The following is a 25,680-nucleotide window of genomic DNA, read 5'->3' as shown; positions in this document are numbered from 1 at the left end:
TCTAATAATCCCAGGGGGTAATTATTTAATGAGCAGGAAAGCCAGATTTCACAAGATAAACTGAAAAAAGAACACATTAAATGAAATATTACAGATATACTATACCTTCATTTTGAAAAAAAATCACTGGAATGTTGTAAGGCAAAATGTGTAAATCAAGCTGGAAAAAATATATTTTTTTATGTAATTTCATGTCAAACAATAAAGTGACTATTTTAAAAGGGTACGATGACTTTCTATGTATCTAGGCCCTTTATGTTGATGTATGTTGGATACTTTATGAGCCTACTCAGGGCCTACTCACACTGTCCTTCTGGCCGGGGCCAAAACCGTTTTTCCAGCTAAAGCCTAGTACCTTTAAGCAGTGTGAGTGCACCCGCTCTGCGCACAACTGCGGCCAGCGGACCGTCCACGCCCGCTTGAAAAGGGTGGGCTTTAGCGGAGCCGTTTGCACATGTACGAGCACGAGCATGCGCACGTGTACGAGCACGAGCACGAGCCCTACGGCAGTATCGTTGTGTCCGCCTGTTCGGACATGTAAATAGAAGGACGGACCATGCGCGGACATTTAACAACAACAACAATGGCGGTGAAAGGTTCACGTTGGTGTGGTGCGGAGGTGGAGTGTTTACTGCAGATTTGGTCGGATGAAAATATTCAAAAACAGTCGACAAGACGCACAAAAACTTTGAGGTCTGTGGAAAGATTTGTAAACAAAGCCACACACACGCGATCAATGCGTGTGACGTGTTACAGCGTGATGGCGTATGGACAGCAAGAAGCATTGGCCGGCCCTGGCAGTGTGAGTACAAACGGGGCTGGGGCGCGGGGGGAGAGGGAGGGGGGACAAGTACCCTAAAGTCCGGGTCGCGGTCCGGGAGGACAGTGTGAGTACGCTCTGAAAGTGTATCGTCTGTACTGTATGCCTGACTATAATTGTAATTTTTGGTGAATAAAAAAATAAATATATACAATTATAATTAAAGACTACATATCTTTAGGTTTATGAAGTCTGTCTTTAAGTTTGGCTATAAAATATAGTGTTTGTTGTATGTGTGTTGTTTCTTTTGTGAGCTAATATGTGTGTTAAAATAAAATTAAATGTATTATATAAAATGATTTTTTTTTAACATAGATGGAGGCAGCATTTCACTGCAGGAGGGAGCAGGTGAATCGGACCCATTGATCTGAACAGCCAACACTCACAGCGTCTGGGTGCGCCGTGGTCGGGTTAATACTGAATGAATGGGCGGCAGGGGCACTCGCCCTGAGCTTCAAATATCGCAGCAGATGGGATTACATTGGAATGAGTTGAAAGCCCCCTGCGTCGGGTTTGTACGTTTGAGGAGACCTTTTTAGTCAGTAACTAACGCCAAAGGCCCCTGACCAAGCGTCTGTTGTTGACGTGTTGGGTGTGAGACTGTGCACATCATGCATGTTGGAAAGGCACCCTACTGGGTTGTGTGAGCAGTGCCAGCAACTACAAACAGTAAAGCATATCCCTGCTGCATTAAGGAGATTTGAGGATTCAGGGGCCCTGATGGGCCGGCCCTCACACACACACACACACACACACACACACACGCACACACACGCACGCACGCACGCACGCACACACACACACACACCCACACACAAACGAACGCAAACACACACAAACGAAAGCAAACACACACAAACGAAAGCAAACACACGCACACAAACGAACGCACACACACACAAACACAAACGACCGCAAACACACGTATGTGCACACACACACGCACACACATACGCACACACACGCATGCGCACGCACGCGCGGGGGGGGGGGGGTGGAGCAAGAGAAATGCTGAAATGTTCCAGAGATCGGCTTCTATTTAAAGCCTCGGTTCTGGACGATCTTTGACGTCAGCTATGACATAACTGTGGAGCTAGTGACATCAAAGGGGTTTGATGTCACAGAGCGACGTAGGAGCCGATCTCTGCAACAATAAATTCTGATCCCCGATGAGACCAGAGCCCAGGCACGAGACCTGAGGCCACATGCAAAACCACTGGGAGGGTCGACTCGTGGTGAGCCACTGTGGCCCATGCCAGAAGTGGCTCCAGTTGATATTCGGGGATCTCTTACACACACACACACACACACACACACACACACACACAAACACACACACACAAATTCAACACAGGACAGCATATCCAAGGTGGACACCTCCAGACTGGATAAAGTGATCAGGCGGGCCGGCTCTGTGGTCGGCATGAAACTGGACTCGCTGGTGATGGTGGCGGACACTGGACAATCACACTCTACAACTCCTCACTGAGGGGGAGGAGGAAATAAAGAGGAAAGGAACAATAAAGAGAAGTCTAAGTCTAAGTCTCTATGAACAATGGAACAAGGAGACTAAAGGAAGATGCTTCTACAATATCTAAAAGGCAGTATTAGTCATGAGAGAAATGAGTAAGGGGAAAAAGGAAGATAATAATAATACACTTCAAATAATTGGCAAACATGAAACTTGTATGTGCGAGCACTGTAAACATCAAGGAGCAGTAGAGCATGTAATTATTTTACAAAGTATCAGAATCAGAAATACTCTAATAATCCCAGGGGGGAATTATTTAATGAGCAGGAAAGCCAGATTTCACAAGATAAACTGAAAAAAGAACACATTAAATGAAATATTACAGATATTCTATTCCTTCATTTTGAAAAAAAAAATCACTGGAATGTTGTAAGGCAAAATGTGTAAATCAAGCTGGAAAAAATATATTTTTTTATGTAATTTCATGTCAAACAAAAAAGTGACTATTTTAAAAGGGTACGATGACTTTCTATGTATCTAGGCCCTTTATGTTGATGTATGTTGGATACTTTATGAGCCTACTCAGGGCCTACTCACACTGTCCTTCTGGCCGGGGCCAAAACCGGTTTTTCAGCTAAAGACTAGTACCTTTAAGCAGTGTGAGCGCCCTGAGTGCACCCGCTCTGCGCACAACTGCGGCCAGCGGACCGTCCACGCCCGCTTGAAAAGGGTGGGCTTTAGCGGAGCCGTTTGCACATGTACAAGCACGAGCATGCGCACGTGTACGAGCACGAGCACGAGCCCTACGGCAGTATCGTTGTGTCCGCCTGTTCGGACATGTAAATAGAAGGACGGGCCATGCGCGGACATTTAACAACAACAACAATGGCGGTGAAAGGTTCACGTTGGTGTGGTGCGGAGGTGGAGTGTTTACTGCAGATTTGGTCGGATGAAAATATTCAAAAACAGTCGACAAGACGCACAAAAACTTTGAGGTCTGTGGAAAGATTTGTAAACAAAGCCACACACACGCGATCAATGCGTGTGACGTGTTACGGCTTGAAGGCGTATGGACAGCAAGAAGCATTGGCCGGCCCTGGCAGTGTGAGTACAAACGGGCCTGGGGCGCGGGGGGAGAGGGAGGGGGGACAAGTACCCTAAAGTCCGGGTCGCGGTCCGGGAGGACAGTGTGAGTACGCTCTGAAAGTGTATCGTCTGTACTGTATGCCTGACTATAATTGTAATTTTTGGTGAATAAAAAAATACTAATATACAATTATAATTAAAGACTACATATCTTTAGGTTTATGAAGTCTGTCTTTAAGTTTGGCTATAAAATATAGTGTTTGTTGTATGTGTGTTGTTTCTTTTGTGAGCTAATATGTGTGTTAAAATAAAATTAAATGTATTATATAAAATGATTTTTTTTTAACATAGATGGAGGCAGCATTTCACTGCAGGAGGGAGCAGGTGAATCGGACCCATTGATCTGAACAGCCAACACTCACAGCGTCTGGGTGCGCCGTGGTCGGGTTAATACTGAATGAATGGGCGGCAGGGGCACTCGCCCTGAGCTTCAAATATCGCAGCAGATGGGATTACATTGGAATGAGTTGAAAGCCCCCTGCGTCGGGTTTGTACGTTTGAGGAGACCTTTTTAGTCAGTAACTAACGCCAAAGGCCCCTGACCAAGCGTCTGTTGTTGACGTGTTGGGTGTGAGACTGTGCACATCATACATGTTGGAAAGGCACCCTACTGGGTTGTGTGAGCAGTGCCAGCAACTACAAACAGTAAAGCATATCCCTGCTGCATTAAGGAGATTTGAGGATTCAGGGGCCCTGATGGGCCGGCCCTCACACACACACACATACACACACACACATACGCACACACACGCACGCACGCACGCACGCACACACACACACACACACACACACAAACGAAAGCAAACACACACAAACGAAAGCAAACACACACACACAAACGAACGCACACACACACAAACACAAACGACCGCACACACACGTATGTGCACACACACACGCACACACATACGCACACACACGCATGCGCACGCACGCGCGGGGGGGAGGGGGGGGGGGCAAGAGAAATGCTGAAATGTTCCAGAGATCGGCTTCTATTTAAAAGCCTCGGTTCTGGACGATCTTTGACGTCAGCTATGACATACCTGTGGAGCGTTGACGTCAAAGGGGTTTGACGTCACAGAGCGACGTAGGAGCCGATCTCTGCAACAATAAATTCTGATCCCCGATGAGACCAGAGCCCAGGCACGAGACCTGTGGTGAGCCACTGTGGCCCATGCCAGAAGTGGCTCCAGTTGATATTCGGGGATCACTTACACACACACACACACACACACACACACACACACACACACACACACACACACAAATTCAACACAGGACAGCATATCCAAGAAGGACACCTCCAGACTGGATAAAGTGATCAGGCGGGCCGACTCCTCACTGAGGGGGAGGAGGAAATAAAGAGGAAAGGAACAATAATGAGAAGTCTAAGTCTAAGTCTCTATGAACAATGGAACAAGGAGACTAAAGGAAGATGCTTCTACAATATCTAAAAGGCAGTATTAGTCATGAGAGAAATGAGTAAGGGGAAAAAGGAAGATAATAATAGTAACAGAGATGTGGGGTATAGAGCAGTATTTGTCTTTGGGAAAATACCGGAATTATGAGGAGAATACAGAGTACTTTTCTTTTTCTGCTAAAAAACATTTCTTTTTTCTTTTCTTTTCATCTGGTAGATTAGTATGGAGGACTAAACCTGAATTAAGTCTCGATAAATAAACAAACAAATGCATAACTAAATGTATAAATAAATAAATGCAGAAATAATTTGTTCAACAAATGCTTAAATAAAGGATAATGCATAAACATAATATATAAATGACTAAATAAATGAATGCATAAATAAATAAATGAATAAATGCTTTAGATTCATTTCTATATTTTTGTTCACCTACATTTATTTATTTATTTGTGTATTTCCGTGTCCATATGTTAATGATGTAGTATTTATTTCGGCATTGATCCATGCATTTATTCCTGTATTTATTTGTACATTCATTTCTGCCTTTATTTTATATTTATTGCGGCTCTAGTCATGTTTAGGCCTCCATGATTCTGATGCACACTCCGGCTCAGAAGGTGGCGGTAATGCGCACTTAAAAAAGTTTTTCGCCAACCGCCATAAAAAAATAAGTCGAAGAAGAGTAAGAAGAAGAAAGGAACAGTTTGTCCCACCGGCGTTTTATTTTAGCCGTGGAAGGTCGTTCAGCAGCTGGGCGGTATTTAATACCGAAACTAGCGTAAATCATATCAGTTTTTTAACAAGTTTGAGGTTCAGAAACACGGAGTGATGTGAGTCTTGCTGTAGAAAATACGGTGAACGCGGCTGTTAAGTCGCGTTGTGGTCCGTCGATGTTTGGAACCTTGTTAGCTAAACGTTAGCCACGTCAGTTACGTTCGCAGCCTACGTCACGTTAGCAGCTGACGTCACGTTAGCAGCTGGCAGCTAACGTTAGTTATTCCTGGTCAGTCAGAAATAGCTGCTAACGATACGTGTGATTTTAATATAACCGCACTGAAGCACGGTGTTTGGACCGGAACCTTGAATCCCACTTGCCCGGTCGAGTTGGGCCAGACCCCCCGGGTTCAGCTTCTCAAACCCCGGGTGCAGCTTCCCAGAGCCAGGATCTCTTTTCCTTGAACTGAGTGGCTGGTTTGATGGCAGCCACGGCCAGTGCCCGGCGGTTACCCATGGGTGTGAGGACATTTAGCGACTTTCTCCACATTGCCACCGTGGGCAGTCCTCGTACGTGTCGTACAGCGGTGCCCAGAGGATGCCTGAGACAAAACATCAGGTAAGACTGTCATGGAAACACTGGTCTATTATAATAATGTAATAGCCTTTCACCTTCTCCTTTGGAAAGGTACAGAGGTGGGAGGAGAAACACTATGAGTACACAAATATCTACAGTAAATATGAAAATTAAGTATAAAAATATAGAGTAGTGCATAAGATAGAGCATGTGTTCAAGGGAAATACTGCACTGAGGGATTCATTGCACCTCCATTGTAGGATAATATACAGACAATTGTAAAATTAGAGCATGGTGTGTGGTAATACTACAGTCTAACTCTATAGATATGTGTGTATGTTTAAAAATATATATATATATATAGAGCAGTCATATAGAGTTTGTGGACATTGTGGATTTTCTCTCTCATGGAAACACTAGTCTATTATTATAGTGTAATAGCCTTACACCTCCGTTGGAAGGTGGTGGGGAGGTCACAAGCTTATTATCAGGGTAGTCATGTTTTTCTTATCTCTCAAGTGTAGACTGCAACTAACAATTATTTTTCATATGCAATTATTTTCTCTATTGAGTAGCTGAAATCGGAAACTTTTGGTATTATTTTTCTGTAAAATTGACTCAATGACTTATCGATTTTCCAAATAGTTGACTATTAAATAAATAGCTGACAACTAATCGTATAATCGGCTGATTGTTGCCTCTCTACTAAAGTGTGAAGATTCTCCATTAGGGATAGATCAATAGACATTATAAAAGTCAGTTACCAATTTCCAATACTCTCTTTATCAATAAATAATGCATTTGAAAGATTCTAAACACGGTTGCTTTTCAGACATGGCTATTTACAAGATAGTTAATTGTTTTTCCTAAATAAAAGCCCACCAACAATGTTATTATAATTACGGATCGACTGATGTGGATTTTTTAGGTCCGATGCCGATCAGGACCGTCAATTTTCTTGAGCCGATAATTGGAGCGGACACTACTTTTGCTCCCCAAAATTTTTTTTTTCATAAAAATTACACAATGATGATAGCAAATGTTAGGAGTCTCCATTTAAAAAAAAAAAAAAGAACATTTATTGAACGTCTCCAGAAACACAGAGCTGCCTGCGGACGTCTGTCTGTAAATAATGCTGGGGAATAACTATCGGCGAGCGCAGCAGCCCACATCGGCCGATACGATACACCTAAAATATGCAAATATTTACAATATATACATCGGCCGGCTGATATTATCGGCCGATGTATCGGCCTATCACTAATTATAATATGACAAATGTCATATGTTTTTACTAAAAACACTGTTCATAATCAGCCTTTCATAAGGGATGTATAAATGCAGTATAGGTTGTTAAAACATATTAGCTTGTAAGGATGGTATATTGATGTATGGAGTGCAGCCCCACATATGATCATATTTGTATAGTTATTGATGTGATGACTGTACTTATAGCAGCAGAAACTATTGTTGAAAGGCTCCAAAAAGGTAACATGGAAGAGGTTTTGCTATTAAAAAGTAAGGTGACCTTGATAACCTGTAAGCATTGTAAGAAGATGATACCAAAAGGGGCAACACTACAAACTGTCACCACATTTCACCAATTATAAGAGAGAGAAATCATGTGAAGAGAGTGCACAGCTCATTTGTGGTTCAAATAACTAAACTGACTTTATTCAGCAGGAATTAAAGTTGAAGTATTTTTCTCTTTTTTTAATCACATTATCATATTCATAAATGTTGTTATTTCAACAGTAGCCTTCAATATCAACCATTTTGACCATGATGCATTTTTCTGATCACGAGTTAGCCATTAGTCACAACACCTTTCCCCTGATTGTACAGGTTACCTACTGGAAAAATACATTGTTGAATGGTACAACAAAACTGACTTGGTGTCACATTACATCACTTTTTGCTATTCACATCAGAGGCCCAACTTAGAAACCACCAGCACAGTCACAACACAGAGACCTTCCATTACCTGCCGCTCCAGTGTGTTACGTGTACTCATTGATTTTAGTATCTGGAAACTGTTATGTAGTGCGGCGGGTTGCACTCTTTCCAGAATGTGGCTTACAGGACATTTCCTCTTACCTTTTTAGACACTTGTCGTCATGTGGCATTTTGATGACAAGAACTCCCAGAGTGCTTTGCCTTCAAGACCAGGACACAATGACAAGTGCTCCCCAAAGCAGAAACTTCATCAGTCTTTCCAACAAAAGGAAGGAGTACTCCGAGCGTAGGATACTTGGGTAAATTTCCAGTCTTAATATATATAAAAAATAATAACTATCTTTTAGGTGTTTGTTTTTCCCTTAACCTATGTACTGCTTTGTCATAGCTTTTCCATGCAGGAAATGTATGATGTTGTGGCCAATGTTGATGACTACAAGAACTTTGTGCCCTGGTGTAAGAAGTCCCAGACCATCATGAAAAGAGCAGGCCACTCCAAAGCCCAACTTGAAGTAGGATTCCCTCCAGTAGTGGAGCGATACACGTCCATGATCTCTAGTGTCCGGCCTCATCTAGTCAAAGTAAGTGTTCACTGAGTCTGACAGTTTTGGGAATGATGATGAATTATCTGATCCATGGCAAGTGTATTTGATAATACTGCAGTTTAAATGTCAGCAAGTACCTGACAGCAAAAGCCTACTTAGACAGTAACACAATTTCTTAGTTGAAGTGAATGATGTTTGTCATGTCAACAAGCACCCATTGCTCATAAGTGTCATCTCCGATCACAGTGTCTCTTTTGGGTGTTATCTTTTTTTTTTTTTCAGGCGGTGTGTACAGATGGAAAGCTGTTTAATCACCTGGAGACAATATGGCGCTTTAGTCCTGGCATTCCTGGATACCCTCGCACCTGCACAGTAGACTTTTCTGTAAGTAGCTTGCTGCTTCCTTTTTTTCAGTGAAAGGGAAATAGTTAAAAAGATATCCTTTTGTTAGCTTTGGACAGAGCCAGGATAGCCCCCCCCCCCTCATTTCCACTCTTTATGCTAAGCTAAGCTAACCGACTGTCATATTTATCATATCGACATAATACTGATCCCGTAACAAGAAAGCAAATAAGCATATCATAATCAAACCATTCTTATTCAAACTATCGCCTTGTGTTGTTTCCATATTTTATGACTCATCTCCTGGTGTATATACTAAAGAGATTATTATCTTTGTATTTTAACAGATATCCTTTGAGTTCCGCTCTCTGCTGCACTCCCAGTTAGCCACCATGTTCTTCGATGAGGTTGTAAAGCAGAACGTCGCTGCGTTTGAGCGGCGGGCCAGTAAGCTCTACGGCCCAGAGACTCGAATCCCACGAGAGCTGATGTTTCACGAGGTTCATCAGACGTGATCGCAGAAGCGGCGCATTCTCATTTGGCCTTAAACCATACCAACCCTTTCTTCCCTTTTATCCACACAGACCTGCATGATGCTGTGACCCATCACTTTGAGGTCATCATGGCTTCTTAAGATTATTGTAAGCATTATGTTGGAATTCCTGCCTCAACAGATTCTTGCTCATCTCCTCCTCCTCCTCCCTCTGTTAAGTCTGTCCACTTTCTGTCTACCTCCACTTGAAGGATCCCTGTTAAGCAGGAGGAATCCACAATTGCTCTCACTTCATGGCCGCTACAAGCTGTATTTATGTAAACAAAACAGTAAATTGTTGCAACATCATGTTACCAATGGCAGAGAGTCGGCTATTATTTTAAACAAACACCAGAGAGACACTGAAAAAATCAAACACTCTTTTAATTTTTTTTAGAAAACATGCACAGTCTTATGGTTCACTGTGATCTCAAGGTTACACACAGACACGTAATTAAGTCAAAGTGTGTCCAGTTTCAGTTCATTTCAGCACCTGCATCGGCTGCTTATGCTGTATTAGGGAAGCATATTTTTTGCCTTTAAATTTATTTAAAATGTAATATATTCTTTGAAATATAGTACCTGGTGCAAAAGGATAATTCATTTCCTCCTTTTTAATTTATTAATCAATAGCATCTGGTTGTGTGCAGATGTTTACTGTTTCATTGGGGTTCAGTGTTGTCACTGTATGTTGTGACGGTATCATTGAAGTGCAACATTTAGCAAAGTGAAAAAAACAGGTCATATTTTTCATTAGTTAGCTGTGCCCTCATTTAACTTTGAGGTTTGGCAAATTTTGCTTTAACTTTGCTGTTGTTGTGCAGTGAGAATTGTGCTTATGGACATTAAGACTTTGCTTGCTAATTTGAATAATGCCTTATTTTACAGCCCAGCACTAGTAACGGTTAGGGGGAGGTGAGGGATTTTTACTTGGACAGGCAAACGAGAATGGCACAGATCATATAGGAGCTACAGCTTTATATTTGTTAAATATATAGTTTTCAGATGATCACTGAATGATCTGCTTTAAATCATGGACATTTTATTGAGCATCTGATTAGGTTGCAGTTACTGTATAAGATCCAATAATGATGACAAGCGTTAAGTAATGCACGCTGGAAAAGTTTCCCTACACTGCTGTTTGCATTTCAGTCCCTCTTTTGAAGGTCAGGAGTATGTTACTTCTGTGTCATGTACATTGTTGGTATAAAACATACTGGTGGGCTGTAGAATAAAACATTATCAATCATTTATCATTGTCTATGGGTTTCATGCTTATTTTCTTGGAAAGTTTGAGCTTTTACTTCATATACTATATACATTATGATGCATGGATGTTACGAACAAAGAGGCCAATATATTGTTTTACGTGCTGCGTAGTTGGTGTATGACTACATTTAGTCTGGATTTATGTTTCATATACAAGTAGCCTGTGGCTGTACTCCATGATAAAGGGCTACTAAAGCTCACTGATTGTATTTGACATTTTCAGAGGTGACTTTATTCAAGTTGCAAAAGGTCAATGGAAAAAGTGACCTTCTGCATAATTAGGCTTCAAGTCTCTTACTCAAATATTTCAAAACTGGATTTTGGCTCCTTAGTTGATGTGTTTTATTCTCTCTGTTGGCAAAGGTGATTGGAAATGAAGGGATAGTTAATCATCAGTGCATGAAAAATGTTTATTAAATCAGTCGATCTGCAATTCAATGTTGTGCACAGATTTTTATCATAGGTGCTAATACGCTGTAAATCATAAACATTGAAAAAATATATTAAGAGACAACCATATAAACAGAAGAAATATTTAGTGTATTATATGATCACCTCAGCCCTCTATCCCAACAGTATATTAGTATATAGTTATATATATATATTTATATATATATATAAACTGCAGGTGTATAAAGGATGTAGACACTTTACTATCACTGGCTGAAGAGCTGCTACAATAAAATATATTGCCATTATTTTAGTCTAATCACCTTTTCCTGTTGCAACTAATAAATGTGACTTTGTAAATACTGTATTTCAGAGGTTTATTTAAATAAAAAAGCGGGTGGAATTTCTTTCATTGTGTGCAATTTTTAAGTCATTTGCTGGTTGCTCATAAGAATCTGATTCCTTTCTGTGCATGTTTTCTGATATTTGACTGGAGCACCAAAGGTTGTAATCAAATACATACACACAGCTCTCGGACAGGCAGCTGACCAGCACAAGCAACCAGAGCAGGCTGGGTGGTGGTATGTGGGACAGTTATTAATAACAGCACATAGTAGAGGTGGGTACTTGGACATATCTTGTTCCTTGGTCACATCAATTGTATTAGTTACAGAATACTCTGGCCTCCCGAAATGCATCATGTGACGGGAAGATACAGAATAACCGGTTTTGACTTCAGGTGCTGCATGTCTCAACACAACTGACTCAAGGTTAACATAGTGAGAACATCCTCACTAACAGAGCAAGGTGCTCTGTCATCTTCATGTTACAGACAAGACAGAAGAAATAATCCATGTCGGGTGGAGAGGTTATTTAGAAAATGCCACCTCATTTTAACACTTTCCTATACTATTAAAAAAACAAGACCAAACAAGTGTTAATAAAAACCTTTATTTTTCTTTTTTGTTAGGTTTTCCTCAAGTTTACCTTGCCCCCTTTGACCCATCCAGCCCCGTCCCCCAAGTGTTTCTCTGACGAACCCATCTGCAAGGAATTCTCCCAGTTATCACGTACGACCTTTATGCTCCTCTACGATCAAAATAACCCCATCTCTCCCAACAACCCGCCACAAGGAAGAACACTACAATAAAACACAAAACACTCCTGATGGAGCCAGAAGATGGTAGCAGAGCGATTCAAACATCTGAGACTGAACTACTGAATAACACAGCAAGAGTACTTTGAAAGAAAAAAAAAAAAAAGATGCAAGAACTTAACACAAAAATGGAGTGTTGACAAACCTAGAACTTAAGAGCAAGCTTGAAACATTCAAGTGAAACACCTGAAGAAACAGCACCGACTAAGCCCACAAAGCCAGGCAAGAAATTGTGTATATACAAGATAGCTGCGGTTTTTCTTTTTGTTCGTTGTCAGAATTTCAGTGACCAGTGAGACTGAGCATTACAGTGAGACTGGACACGGCTACAATGTTGGTAATCATTGTGGTTATTACAAGCAAGTGATCGCACAGAGCTCATACATTCAAGCTATACATATATATACCTATGTACACGAAGTATAAATAAAACCACAAAATGAGAACCCAAAGATTATAGTTTTATACATATTCAACACCAAAAAAAAAAAACTGTAAAATGTTAAACAGTCATCCTGGGGAGGGGGTGCTACTACTACAAATCAGGAAATCCAATCAAGCAAGTGCTCATTTTGGAGTAGTTGATGTTTAAAGCGCTCTCCTGTCGGGATTAAGACAAACATACACTCAAATAAGACAGGACTTAAACATTATACAAAGCCCCTCTATCCCACTTTTTATTCAAGCTTGCTCTTAAGGATTAACGGCAGGCTGCCAATTACAACACCCTTTGCTCAAATCTTTATTACTTATTGTTACTGTACATTTTCTCTTGATTCTCTAACATTCAGAAGACCCTTTGAGCAGAGAGAGCCATTAAAAACAGAAACAAATTTCTATATAGACAAGAGGGTTATTTTGATCATAGAGGTAATACAGGTCATTAACAAGAAAAAAAACTACAAATTGGAGAAAAAGGAGGGACCAAAGATTTAAAGTGGCAGTATCTTTTAACCGATGTTCGTGGCTTTCGAATGAATATCTTGAACAGCTCGTTAACTTTAGTGATGAGGACCTTTATCTAAACTGGAGTGTTCATAAATGGGAGTGAAACGCATGAACAGACCGGGTGGGATGACATCTGGGAACATTGCATAGAACAAACTAAGTCTTAATTGGGGGGGAAAAGGGTCTTTTTGCTTGGGGGTTATCCTCTAAAATCAATACACTGCATTAGCCAAAAGTAGCAAAGTTCAAATCAGGTAACTTTAGATCTTTAAAACAAATACAAAGGGAGCGTGATTGACTCCCACAATTCCCTTTGAATGCCACTGCCTATTCATAGTTCAGACCCAGCGCCCAATGACAAACACGCGGGCACTGCACAAGGGGAAATCTTAGCGATGCTAGCAGACTTATAATAGTACATAGTTTGAGCTTACTATGGGGTTACAGGTATGCGTCTCTAAGTTTTCACCTCCCATGTTCGAAATGTGGAGACCTGAAAACCTGTCGCTGGTTAACTAAACACACTCAAACACTAATGGTGTGACGATTTAAAAAGGCCCTTCTTTTGTGTAATGACATTAAAAGCGTACTGTCTCTTTGAATCCAAATGATACCCTGGGGTTGGGGGGGGGGGGTCAACTTATGTCTGCCTTTTTGATGTTTCCACCTCCTCCCACCCTTCACACTAACCCCAGCCCTTTTCAGATGGTTCTTCAGCCTGACTTGGCTCCCACCAGTGTCATCAGTCCATCTGTGCTCATGGACTTGGGGCGCTCCAAGGGGAAGCCCAGAGCTCGACTCCACACCAGCTGAGCCAGCACACCGAGGGCTCGGGACACACCGAACAGCACAGTGTAGTAATTCATCTCAGTCATTCCGTAGTACTGCAGAGAGGAAAGAGAGTCAGGCATGTCAGGATCTGTGTCTGCAGCTATAGCGTGAGAAATGTACAATTTAAAGCCATTATGTCTCACCTGCAGAAGCACTCCGCTGTGGGCGTCCACATTGGGCCAGGGGTTCTTGGCCTTGCCCTGCTCCAGGAGCACATTGGGCACAATCTTGTAGAGCTGGGCAACCATCTTGAACATGGGGTCGTTGGGCAGGTGCTTCAGGGCAAACTCACGCTGGCAGGTGTAACGTGGGTCAGTCTTCCTCAGGACAGCGTGGCCGTAGCCTGGCACAACCTACGAAGAGAGACAGCAATATTTTACTCACCTTTGAACTTTGTACAGCATTTTTAGAATAGTTATTAAGTGTTAATAAAAAAAAGGAAGCTTTCAAGTTAGTAAAAAACAGATAGAAGTGTCTAAAACTGAATTGTGTAAAATTTGTCTCTAGTTTTAAATAGTGCAATCTCAGGTTGTCATCTAGACCACAAACATCACATCAGCAGCGTGATCTTTTCCTTGACATTAAACAATGTTTCCCCTCATAATCCCATAGGTTTGATTTAAAAAAAATAAAAATAAAAACAGTTAAAGTAAGGATAAGGATTACACAGTATAGAATAATTAAATAATCAGCAATTAAGGAGAAAACATGCCATCAGAAACAATCAAATCGGGTTAGAGAATAAAGAGAATATGATAAAGTTTAATCATTAAAGGTTAATAATAATAATGATAAAACCCTCAAATATGTATTCTTTAAAAAATAAACTCCAGGGCGCAGTAACATCTGAGAGGCACCTGGGTCTGCGGAGACAGCTGCTGAGACGTGCAAGTAAAAAACACGTCTGACATGCTTGCAGTCTAGACGAGGATTAACTGAGGAGTAAATCCATCCTTAAGGTCCAGGTTAATACTGAAATGACTAAAGTGAGTGCAAAAACGATCTCATAATAATGACTGGAATTGGTGTATTAATTGGTGTCTTTACCCTTCCAGACTTGAGCGTATTCCAGATGTAATCCCTCATCTTCTCATCAGACACTTCTCCACCCAACTCCTTCTGCAGGGCAGTCAGCCACACCAGCACCTCCTGTGAGATGTAGAAAAACAACAAAAAAAAAAAAACCCACACATACTGATGAGAGAACTGTGACTAATAAAATGTGAGTATGGTCATTATAGACAATAACATCAATTGGAAATGACACCGTTGTTACATTTTTCCATGATAAGATCTGAGTTTGTGCTGCATTCCAGTAAACAAAACCAAAAAAAAAAAACAGAGCAGGGAAGTGTAGCGGGAACAATTTCACATGAGTTCTGTGAATTTTAAATGTCTGAAAGAAGCCCCAAGTCATTTTACTCTAAACATGTCAAAATCATCAGTACGTGAGAAAACTAGGAATGAAATGCAAGCCAAACTGTCATTCTGAATGGTTATTAACAATTATAGCAAATCAACAAATAATAAAATGTACGGGAAGTTCTATTGAAGGCAGTACAGGGAGTACAAGTACTCTAAAGCCCGGGGCGCGGTGCAGAAGGACAGTGCGAGTGCGCCCTAATGAGGCGAGGATGAGATTTCCCCAAGAACTGACAAACAAGCCGAGGAATGAACAGCTATTCAACTCCAAAATATTCTTTAAAATTCAACAATGTGTGAGAATGGAAAGCTCTCCTTCCTTTGTGTCTGACATGTGCCAACACACAATAACAATAAAGATACATTTGTGTCCTGGTAAGCCATGACAAGTGAGCTAGAATGTACAACAGGACCTTGAAACCAAAGCAATATAATGAAATTTAGCAATCATTCATTTTATCATTTACACCTCGGCTTTTCTTACTGCGACATGTCAAAATCTTCTGTGAAAAAAGACATTTTTGGAGACGAATTGACGGGTGCCAATCCACACTGCCGCTTTACACCAACCTCTGAAGTCAACAAAATCGCATCTTGTGTGTGTGGAAAGGGGTTGAAAATAATGATTTCCTTGGTACAAACCTGATTGGCCAGACCATGAAGAGGACCAGCAAGCCCATTCATGGCAGCGCTGAAGGACAGGTAGGGGTCAGACAGGGCACTACCCACCAAGTGGCTGGTGTGGGCACTGACGTTGCCTCCTTCGTGGTCACTGTAACGTTACAAAAAAAAATTTTTTTTTGATTAAAATGGTAAATCAAGACATGTTACCTTGAAATTATTAACATCCCTAATCTAAAACAAGATTTTAAAAAAAATAATATATTTTTTAAAAACGTTAGCTCTAGAGATGACAGGCTTTAGCAACAGGAGGGTTCCTTGAGTTACATTACGCTCATTATTTTAGTATTAAATGTTAGCTAAACCTAACAGACAGGTATTACAGGTAAACTAAAAATCAATATTATCTCAGCCCTGTGGCACAGTAAAAGATCCACAGTTTGAAGATGTGGCCTGTTCAACAAACACTTCAACTGAGTTTGGCTTCAAGCTCGACATTTAATTAATATTAAATTCGCATGACTTTGATCCAAGTGTGACTAGACAGAAACGGAGGTCAAATCCTCAGACAAGTACCGAATAACCGAATCGCAAAAAATTCCAGACAACCCTAAAAACCATTTTGAAAAACAAAGCTAGTTCAAAATGTTTATGGTTATGTTTCAAGTTGCACCTGTGGATGGTGAGGTAAAGCCTCATTAGCTCAGTGAACTGGGCATCGCTGTAGCCCAGCATGTTGGTGAAGTTGTGGGACCAGTCCAGGTTTGAGTCGATGGCTCCGATGCTGCTGCCTTCACGATACAGGTTACGGTAGATCTTGGCTGCAATGCAGGGCAGCTTAGCAATCAAGTCCATGGAGTCTTCATAGACAAACTAGAAGAATGCAAAATTCAAACGTCAAGATATTTCTCTTACAAACATTTCCATCCTATTGTCAATGTAAGCTTCCTGTGTGCGTTATGTAAACTCACCTCCCAGTACTTGGACTTGTGGACACCCTCGGAGTAAGCCCGTGCAAAGCTGCTCTCACTGTTCAGAGCTGTGATGGCAGCACTGAACTGAGACATGGGGTGTAGGTTTGTGGGGAAATTGTCCAACATGGTGACAACGTGAGAGGGAAGTGCTGCTCTCTTCGCCCACTCTTTGGACACCCAGTTCACCTGGAGGAACAGGAGCACACAATGTAAGTGAGTGACCTGAAACTTTTTCTACATTAGGGTTAACAGCTTGACAATGTAAGTCATAGCTTTACAACAACCAGAGTGCTAAAGAAGGGCCTAAGCTTTCCATTTCACAAGTAGAATTAAAAAGGTTTGCTAGGGAGAAAGAGATAGATCTAATTTATCCTCCTTAGATGACTTATTTGAGGCAAAAGCAGATGCATTAAATTCAGAATACCTTAGAACAAAGGGTTATGAGAGGTGAAAGCTGTTCTTGCAGTGAAAAGTAGCAGTCAGCTAAAAACATAAGCCTTATCAGTCAGGTTATCTTCATATGACTCTGATAAGCTGATAGCTGGCAGCAATAAAATGCTACAGACAGCATCTTGTCCCGCCGATATAAAACAATGTCTAGTTAATATAACACGGTTTTCTGGAGTCAAATTTTATTGACAAAGTCATAAGCAATACTTCTGCTGCCAAACATCTTGTGATCCCCCTTCCCATGTTTATAAAAAGGCAACAGTAATCATGTTACCACTTGCATATTATCAAGTTCTTCTTTAATCTGATCAAAAGCACAAATGTTATCTTCACCCTGAAAATGCTGAAGCAGTGTAGGGAGAGATGGAGTCAAAATCTGACAAGCCGTGTGCGATACCAGCACGGATGGATGGATGGAGAGCACGAACAGATGAACAGCGCTCCCTCACTATAACTCTATGGCCCAATTACCTTTGAAGCTCGAGCCCCCACTCACCTGCTCCTCGCTGGGCACCTGTCCTGTGACCAGCAGCCAGAAGAGCCCCTCAGGCAGTGGCTCCTCTCCTCCTGCAGCTTTAGGCAGCAATTTCTGGCACTCCGGAATGCTGTAGCCCCGGAAACGGATGCCCTGTGCACAGAGGTGGGGAGTAACGAGTTATGTATGTACGTATGCATGAGTTAAAATATTTCAACCTGGGTGTATATGCACATTTCATGTAGCACAATTCATATTGGCTTTGAATTGACTCTTTACATTGCCAGCTGAAGACGTAATCAGAATTACATTTACTCCAGGGTTGGGCAGATGGATAATGCCGCTGTTCATCGCTGTATCGCTGAGCAGCTATCGACCACTAAGCCAAATATCGTGATTGAAAAGCCAGCTGTCCCTTACACACAGATGTGTGAGAGCGAGAGCTACTGGTACAATTACAAGTGCATCTATTTTTTGCCGTCTATGGAACCCACTCAGTTCTGGCCAAATGAACGTCACCATTGATAAGATGACAGACATCCTTTTACTCGTAATAAACTCCTGTAGTGCATTTTGTGAACACATGATTTGAGTTTCAGTCCATAGTCTGAGTGAACTCAGTCAAGAAGCTAAAATTTAAAACCTTCGTAGGTGTGTATGTACCATCACGTGTGTTGGCTCTACTAATGAATTTGGATGAGTCAATGTCATTCCATGCAGTGGCCTGTTAACAAGATATATAACAACAATGCTGCGGTGCCAATGAAAACTCTCCACTTCAGTAAGAAAGCAATCAAGATAAGTGCCTATGAAGCAGGAGAATCTCACAAGGGCTGAGGGTGTTCAAATTATAAAACCACTGTAATGCTTTGTGCCACTTTTGAGCCATACTGACCTCATCAGGATCCAATACAGAGGTCTCATACACCAGACCCTTCATCCCCCTCATACCTCCATAGACCTGTGGATGAAAACACAACCATAAAGAGACATTTCACATCTTGTTAACACTATATACACAGTAACAACAGTTATGCAACACTGTACCTATAAAGTCCAAATCCTCTGACTGAAGCTCAACAATTTCGGTCATCAATGGCTGCCAAGTCTTTTACAAAGACAGAAGGGAAATCACCTAAATCCTATTTAACGTTGAGTGTTTAATACCATGCACTGGAATAAGAAAATGCACTTGAATGTTAAGTAAGAGATAATGCTGAGCAAGTAGGTCATTATTGGGAATGAAATTCCAACATTATACTGCTTCTTACACGTCTACTTATCAATGAAAAAAAAAACAACTTTACACAAAATATTGATAAAAAATCCTTTTATTGATTTAACTGGATGCTTTATGCTAAGATGCTGAAGCATTACCGCTGTGCTCTTGTGGTAAGCCAGTTCGGTTTTACAATATACAAAGTTTTCATTTAGTTTTAGCTTGAAATGATCCCCAAACTTTAGACACTTTAGACACACCACGGCATAAGCCTATTGCATGACCATAATAGGCTGGAAACAGGCGGAAACATAGTGAGCTGTAAATCGTTACATCAAATCAATTAATTAAACAAAGCTTCAATAAAGTCAATGAGTTTTAGTAACCGAGATTCTCGAGTAGTGTTAGTGATAAACAGAAAGAATAACGGAGTTATGCGTGTGTACGAGGAGCAGTACGAGTTGGCAGTCTACAGTAGAGGTTTGAGTGACTCGGCTAAAATGTGTCTGTTGGCAGGAGGCAGTGCAGCTTCATATTGTGACCTCTGAGGGGGATGATCAAACAGTGATACCTGACACAGTAAATAAGGCTGGACAGGCCTAGACAGATTAGGTGAGGCCTATATGCCACATCTAATCCACATCATGGTCGATGGCCTACATGCTCCTTCCTAAATTATTCTAATGGATCCAAATGATCTTGGCTTTTATTCTGACCCCTTAACACATGTAACCATCGTGTTTATTGTCTCCAACATATCAAGAGCCACTCACCATGTCGACATTAATCTGGCCTATGTTGGTTTTGCCATACTGTTGTTTAAAGTTCTTGATCCTGGTCTGTTCTTTAGGGATGAGGTCTGACAGAACATCCTTCAGATTCTGTAAAAACACAACATTTAATCTGTCACACACACATTTTATGAAGAAAAAAAAAAAAAAAAAAAGATATATAGCTCCACAAAGGTCAGTGTGTCCTATTAATACTCAAAAGACCACAGCGTGAGAACCTGCACCTTTTGTCACTTTCAGTATGCTATATAATAATCACGTTAAGATTTAAAGCGAGCAGACAACCTTGGAGCGAACGGAGTGTACTTACTGTTGTTGATGCGCTGGCATTTCTGGCAGCCACGAGGAAGTAGGTGGCATTCTGTGGAACAGACGAAGAAATAATAGTGAATACAGCAGCAGAGCCACAACCTCTAATAAAACAATTAAAAAGGAAACAACAACATTACATTTCTGGGCTACTAAAGCTCCTTATATATGAACTGAGACAACCTTGTAGCAGCTTAAAATACTAAAATGTGTGCTATTTATTGATTGTCTTCTAGCTAACCCCATCTATCAGCGAAATAAACCAAGACAGGCAGTAGTAGTAGGAAATATCTACAGAACAAAACATTGTCTAGCTCTAATTATTATATAATTTTAGGTTATTTCTGACCATTTTACATTGAGCTGAGTGACTGTGACTATTTACCATGCACTACATGCGTGGCATTATTGCTACCAATTAATCAAGGGTCTGAATTATTTATCCTTCCTTCCATCCTTATATTGACAAACACTTAATGAGCATCCTCTCAAACCGCATCAAGTGTTTAACTTGTCTCCCATCTCCATTTTTATCACTTCTGCAGTTGGTTGACTGGTGGTTACTTTTTCCGCCCATTCATTCAAATTAACATCAGGTGGTGGCTGGAGAGATCACTGGAAACAGCTGCAACAAGTCACTACTGGTGGGGACTACTACTAGACATTCCACGTCAAAGAAAACTGCCAATGATATGAAGATGTCATACACATATGACGTTTCTATCAAGCAGCACAGTGTGTGGCAAAAAAAAAAAACACATGCCACACAATCGCCAGTCTAAACATCACTGATAAGCACTATTGATTCATCTTTTCTATAATTTCCATACTGGTGTCAAACACTCACATAATAAAAAAGATTGCTTTTGTATTGTAACTGTAGGGCATTTTAATGGACACCAATTACCAATATGCTGCAATGTGATTCACAAAAAATGAGACCAAGGCCAATAAATATCATTTTCAGAAGCTCCTTTTTGCATGACTACGATAAGTCTGGAAATGTATGATTTTCAATGTTTCCTGTCTAGCTCAGCATTCATGAAAAGTGGGCAGGTATTTGCCAAGATGAACTATGTGATGAACAAGACAAAGTTCACTGAGAGACCAAACATGTTTGGGTTCTTAAGTCTTTGACTGGTGCTGAAACTTGGACAAGACTAGGGGATGTGATGTACGAGAGATTCAAAAACCACTGGCTCCGGTTATGAAATAGTTTGAAGCCTAGTAATCTTGTTGGAAGCTCAGTAGTGAGAGGTTGAGCCTCCTGCTGCTCACCACTGAAACAGGACTCCTCTTGTCAGCTTATTAAAATTATCAATGGAAGAGGGAGGAGTTTCAGGAACAAGGGACAGCTGGTTCTGCGCCCAATGAGATCCCCTCCCCACAACCACAACTGGTGAGCAGATAAAGGGCAGACAAAACAAAAAGGTAGGACCTTGGGTCACCACAAACTCTACGTAGCTGAGAGAAAGAGAGGGAGCGAGCGAGAGATTATGTAACAGCTCAGCAGGGTCTTAAATATAGAGCGGCAGTTTCACTCAGTCACTCCCGGTGTAATGCATAGAAGAAAGGTTATAGCTACCACGAGTCAACACACAGGCTGTGACTAAAAGAAACAGGAGGAAAAGGTGACTACCAAATTTCTTAAGCTGTATTCATACCACCGGGCAGAAGCGCCGCCTATCTTCAAGAGTGCTTCCCAGAAGCTAAGCGTATTTAAAGAAGTATTAAAACCTTAGGTAAATACTTTTCTCAAATTTTGGCACCTTAAGTTTTTGACCAAAAAAAAATAGCTTTCAATTTAAATGATCAAAATCAAAAGCAGAACGTTAGTGTGGTACATTTAAACAAAATATATGGCAGAATCTTCCTACCATGTCGACTCTCTTTTTAAGGGATAATTTCAAAATGTAAATGCCAGTTGTCTTTTCGAATCAAGACTCTCTGGGCTCTCAATGGTATAGCAGTCAGTTGTGGAAAAAAAAGTAAAAAAATTGAATCGAATCGTGACCTTAAAACTAGAAGTTAAATCAAATTGCGGATTTCAACAGTCACGACCCTCACACCCTTACCAGAGATACATGAAAGTCAACTTTCTTTCCTGCAAAGCTGCAAGCTGTCCTTGCTCTCAATATGTGAATCACATGATTTTCTGAGACAAAACATTTTATGGTTGAAGAATCATATGCAACTACAAAAAATAGCTCACTAATAAAACTCCTGAGCAAGGATTACAACTGATAAGATAGAAAGGGCGAGTGTGACACAGGTTAACTACATATTCCTAATTACAAGACTGATAACAGGAACAGGGACACGACCCCCCCCCCCCCCCCCCCCCTTAATCTGTACAGAGTTCAAGAAAGGAAACCACTCTTTTGTCACTGATTACTTGCTTGGAAGGTACACCTAGTATCTTATTGGAAATGTTGCAGTACAGGATGACACAAGTTGATAGGAGGGTCATTCAGTGTCAGTAGCCTAGCCTGAGAGGTCAGTGGAGTAAGACGGTAGATTACAGTCACAGGAAGGTTACAGTCATCACGGAAGTCTATTAACTGTATCATTGATTGGCTGAGTGTTTCAGCAGTCTGGCCAAAGAATAATAAGTATTTAGGTGGTAATCTTAACACACTCAAGTTAACCATTTAGCAGTTTTCTATATCACATGCTAAAAACTGACAACTGAGATTACACAAATTACACTTAAGTTAGATATCTGAATCCACACTAAAAGCACACGCCCCTACAGTGTTATGTAACCTCACAATTTTGGAGCACACACAAGATCCTTAATCCACCACCTAAATCAAATGATGTGGTGTAGATAATGTGGCTGAATTCTTAACTTGAAGGTCAAGGGGGGATGGTGAAAAACAGAGTTTGAAAGAAATCACGTTGTCTATACCCAAACAATATTAATCATACTTTACTAAAAAGACAAGAAAAACCGTCCCACCAAGTTTACACGGTCTAGTGACTTGCTAGTTAGAGAAACATGTCCAGGGTTGACAGGCCAACACAGAGAACAGCGGTTACCATGCTAATGCGTTGCTAAGAAACAAGTGTAGTATCGTTATAGCATTACTATATAATTCAACAAGACATTTGGGCTATTCCTAAAAAAGCATTACATTGCTATAGCAATGATTACGCTCTAAAGAATCAACAGCGTTTCACAATGTGGCTGACAGACAAGGCTAAGCTAAGCTAATGCTAACTAGCTTTTCATTACGTCGTTAGCACGCAGACCGCCTGTTAGCTTCAGGTAAGTAGCATCCGCAACTTTGACTTCTAAAAGTGACGTCGAGGCTGTTTCTTACCTTTGAATTGAGGAGTTTAGGTGCTAACCTGCTGGCAGTTAGAAAGGACATTGTGTGTCTGTGTAAAAGGTGTTATTTTCCACGTATTCTTTACAACTATAAGGAAGCCACTGCCAGTGCACCACGGGAGCTGGTTGAAGGTGCCCCTCCAGAAAGCAGAAGGTTGAAGAGGGATTCAGGCCCGCAAGTAGCAGCATTGTTGATTGGACGATGGCGCTGGATCGGCACAACAGCGTTTAGGGATTTGATTGGCTAGCGCGCTGTTGGGTGTTTTCTGATTGGATAGATGCCCTCCCACTCTACATGTGACGACAGCAGGAGATCAGGGTCTGTTCAAGAACGAGGTTTATTCCACAACGAACTATCACGTGGAACAATGAATTCATAACCAGACAGAATACATCCTTATATCTACAACACCGGGTTGACAGGAATATCATTTTTCTTGCAGACTTACAAAATAATGAAGCTCAACTTCTCAGTTGTGAGGAATTTCTTAGATCTAAAACTTTCCCCGATGACCATAAAGAATATCAATTAGTAATAAATGCTATAGTGGAATCCTTCAACTGATGAAGTGTCACGCTGGGAGACAAGAACTGCAGGATTTAGACCCGTCCCTTTTTGTGAATGAATAAATATTAAAAGTCATAAATGTTCTAATAAACATATAAGGAACTACTTTTACAGCAAAAGGAAAATCACTCCAAGGGGAAACTTTGTTTGGAAAAAAACATGGCTTCCTCCTTATAAATTTGTTATCCCCAATAAATTGAAAGAATTACATTCTAAAATCTTGCACAACATTTACCCCACCAATAAATTTGTTTCAAGGTTTGCAGATGTGGACAACAAATGTGAATTTTGTAAGATTGAAGATGAAACTATTATGCATTTATTCTGGGAGTGTCAGTGTACTTTGGATTTCTGGAAAAAAGATGAAAGCTCTTTTAGCATTCAGTACAAACACTTAATTAAATTGAAAGCAAAAGACGTCAGTACCTGCTAAAAGCATAGCAGGCTGCTATGAAAACCAAGACAAAACAAAACAGTGGATTAATGTCAGTCTACTAGTTCTTCAAGGGAAGTATCATATCCATTAAGCTAAATGCTCCAAATCTCCACCAAACTTTAATCCCTTCAAATTTCAATTTCATAACTATTTTGAGTCTATCCAGATTATCAATAATAAAAAATGTAATTATACCACAGATAAGTTACATGATGTTTTTAAAGATTTATAACAGTATAGCCCGCGTCTTAATTTAAGTTCTTTACATGTATTTATTATTACTTTATTTATTGTCTTCTTTTTCTCTATGCCTTTGTATCTTATTAAGTATTCTTATGTAATGTCATTATAATTTAATGTGTAATGTTTTCTGAAAGGAGCACTGAATGACTGAAAGAATGAGGTTTATGAAATAAAAAAGACAAAAAAGACAAATAAATATATATAAAAAAATAACTAAATAAAAGAAAGGAAAACTTAAAAAAATGTTTTTTAAAAATCTAAATAAAAAAGAATGAGGTTTATACAGTCTCGTACCTGTTACAACGACCCTTACCCTGGATAGTGTAGATTCTCCTCTACACTAATCTTTATTTATCAGGTTTAAGTACAAGTGCAACCTACGTAACGGTGCAGTTAAAGGGCATCTTAGATGTGGCTCCACACAATGGACTACGAGCTTTACCCCTGAAAATGTGGAGTCAAGATCAATGAGGTGGTCTTGGACTTGGTTACATTGATTAATTACAGCTTCACCTCTGATGAAAAATGTTATGCTGTATGTTTTTTTGCCAGTTGTCCTAGGTTGCATATGTATGTCTGTATTATTTTGACACATTTTCTGCCAACACTGATTGAACCCAATATCAGTATCCTAATAATCAGTGGCCATGATCTATGTAGCCATTTACAGCAGTAATATAATGTTTGCTGTGAATGCCCCAGCGGTACTTTTGCAGAG

The 25,680-nt window shown here is 40.5% G+C and overlaps 2 protein-coding genes across 2 annotated transcripts; one reads left to right on the top strand and one right to left on the bottom strand.

Moving 5' to 3' along the window:
• The first annotated feature begins 5,599 nt into the window (after nucleotides 1-5,599).
• Nucleotides 5,600-11,498, top strand: coq10a (coenzyme Q10A). Its single transcript, XM_083920718.1, has 5 exons — nucleotides 5,600-6,193; nucleotides 8,257-8,406; nucleotides 8,496-8,688; nucleotides 8,935-9,036; nucleotides 9,342-11,498. Exons 1-5 carry the CDS (start codon nucleotides 6,057-6,059, stop codon nucleotides 9,507-9,509), a joined length of 750 nt encoding a protein of 249 aa, XP_083776844.1. The 5' UTR covers nucleotides 5,600-6,056; the 3' UTR covers nucleotides 9,510-11,498.
• A 619-nt stretch (nucleotides 11,499-12,117) lies between these two features.
• Nucleotides 12,118-23,878, bottom strand: cs (citrate synthase). Its single transcript, XM_083919575.1, has 11 exons — nucleotides 23,708-23,878; nucleotides 20,383-20,433; nucleotides 20,055-20,162; nucleotides 18,958-19,023; nucleotides 18,084-18,215; nucleotides 17,135-17,323; nucleotides 16,837-17,036; nucleotides 16,185-16,314; nucleotides 15,168-15,269; nucleotides 14,264-14,473; nucleotides 12,118-14,173 (listed from the first exon to the last, which is right to left on the bottom strand). Exons 1-11 carry the CDS (start codon nucleotides 23,756-23,758, stop codon nucleotides 14,003-14,005), a joined length of 1,410 nt encoding a protein of 469 aa, XP_083775701.1. The 5' UTR covers nucleotides 23,759-23,878; the 3' UTR covers nucleotides 12,118-14,002.
• Between the last annotated feature and the right edge of the window lie 1,802 nt (nucleotides 23,879-25,680).

The sequence above is a fragment of the Echiichthys vipera genome (genome assembly GCF_963691815.1).
Source record: "Echiichthys vipera genome assembly, chromosome: 9".
In the NCBI taxonomy this organism is placed as follows: domain Eukaryota; kingdom Metazoa; phylum Chordata; class Actinopteri; order Perciformes; family Trachinidae; genus Echiichthys; species Echiichthys vipera.
Note: the sequence above shows the minus strand (reverse complement) of the source record. Positions and strands in the feature narration are given on the sequence as shown.

Excerpts from the sequence above, each read along its gene's own strand:
- coq10a (XM_083920718.1), top strand. The coding sequence starts at position 6,057 with ATGGCAGCCACGGCCAGTGCCCGGCGGTTACCCATGGGTGTGAGGACA. Across the intron at positions 8,407-8,495 it reads TCCGAGCGTAGGATACTTGG|CTTTTCCATGCAGGAAATGT; the intron begins GTAAATTTCCAG and ends GCTTTGTCATAG. Across the intron at positions 8,689-8,934 it reads TCCGGCCTCATCTAGTCAAA|GCGGTGTGTACAGATGGAAA; the intron begins GTAAGTGTTCAC and ends TTTTTTTTTCAG.
- cs (XM_083919575.1), bottom strand. The coding sequence starts at position 23,758 with ATGTCCTTTCTAACTGCCAGCAGGTTAGCACCTAAACTCCTCAATTCA. Across the intron at positions 20,434-23,707 it reads CTAAACTCCTCAATTCAAAG|AATGCCACCTACTTCCTCGT; the intron begins GTAAGAAACAGC and ends TCTGTTCCACAG. Across the intron at positions 17,324-18,083 it reads AGGTGCCCAGCGAGGAGCAG|GTGAACTGGGTGTCCAAAGA; the intron begins GTGAGTGGGGGC and ends CTGTTCCTCCAG.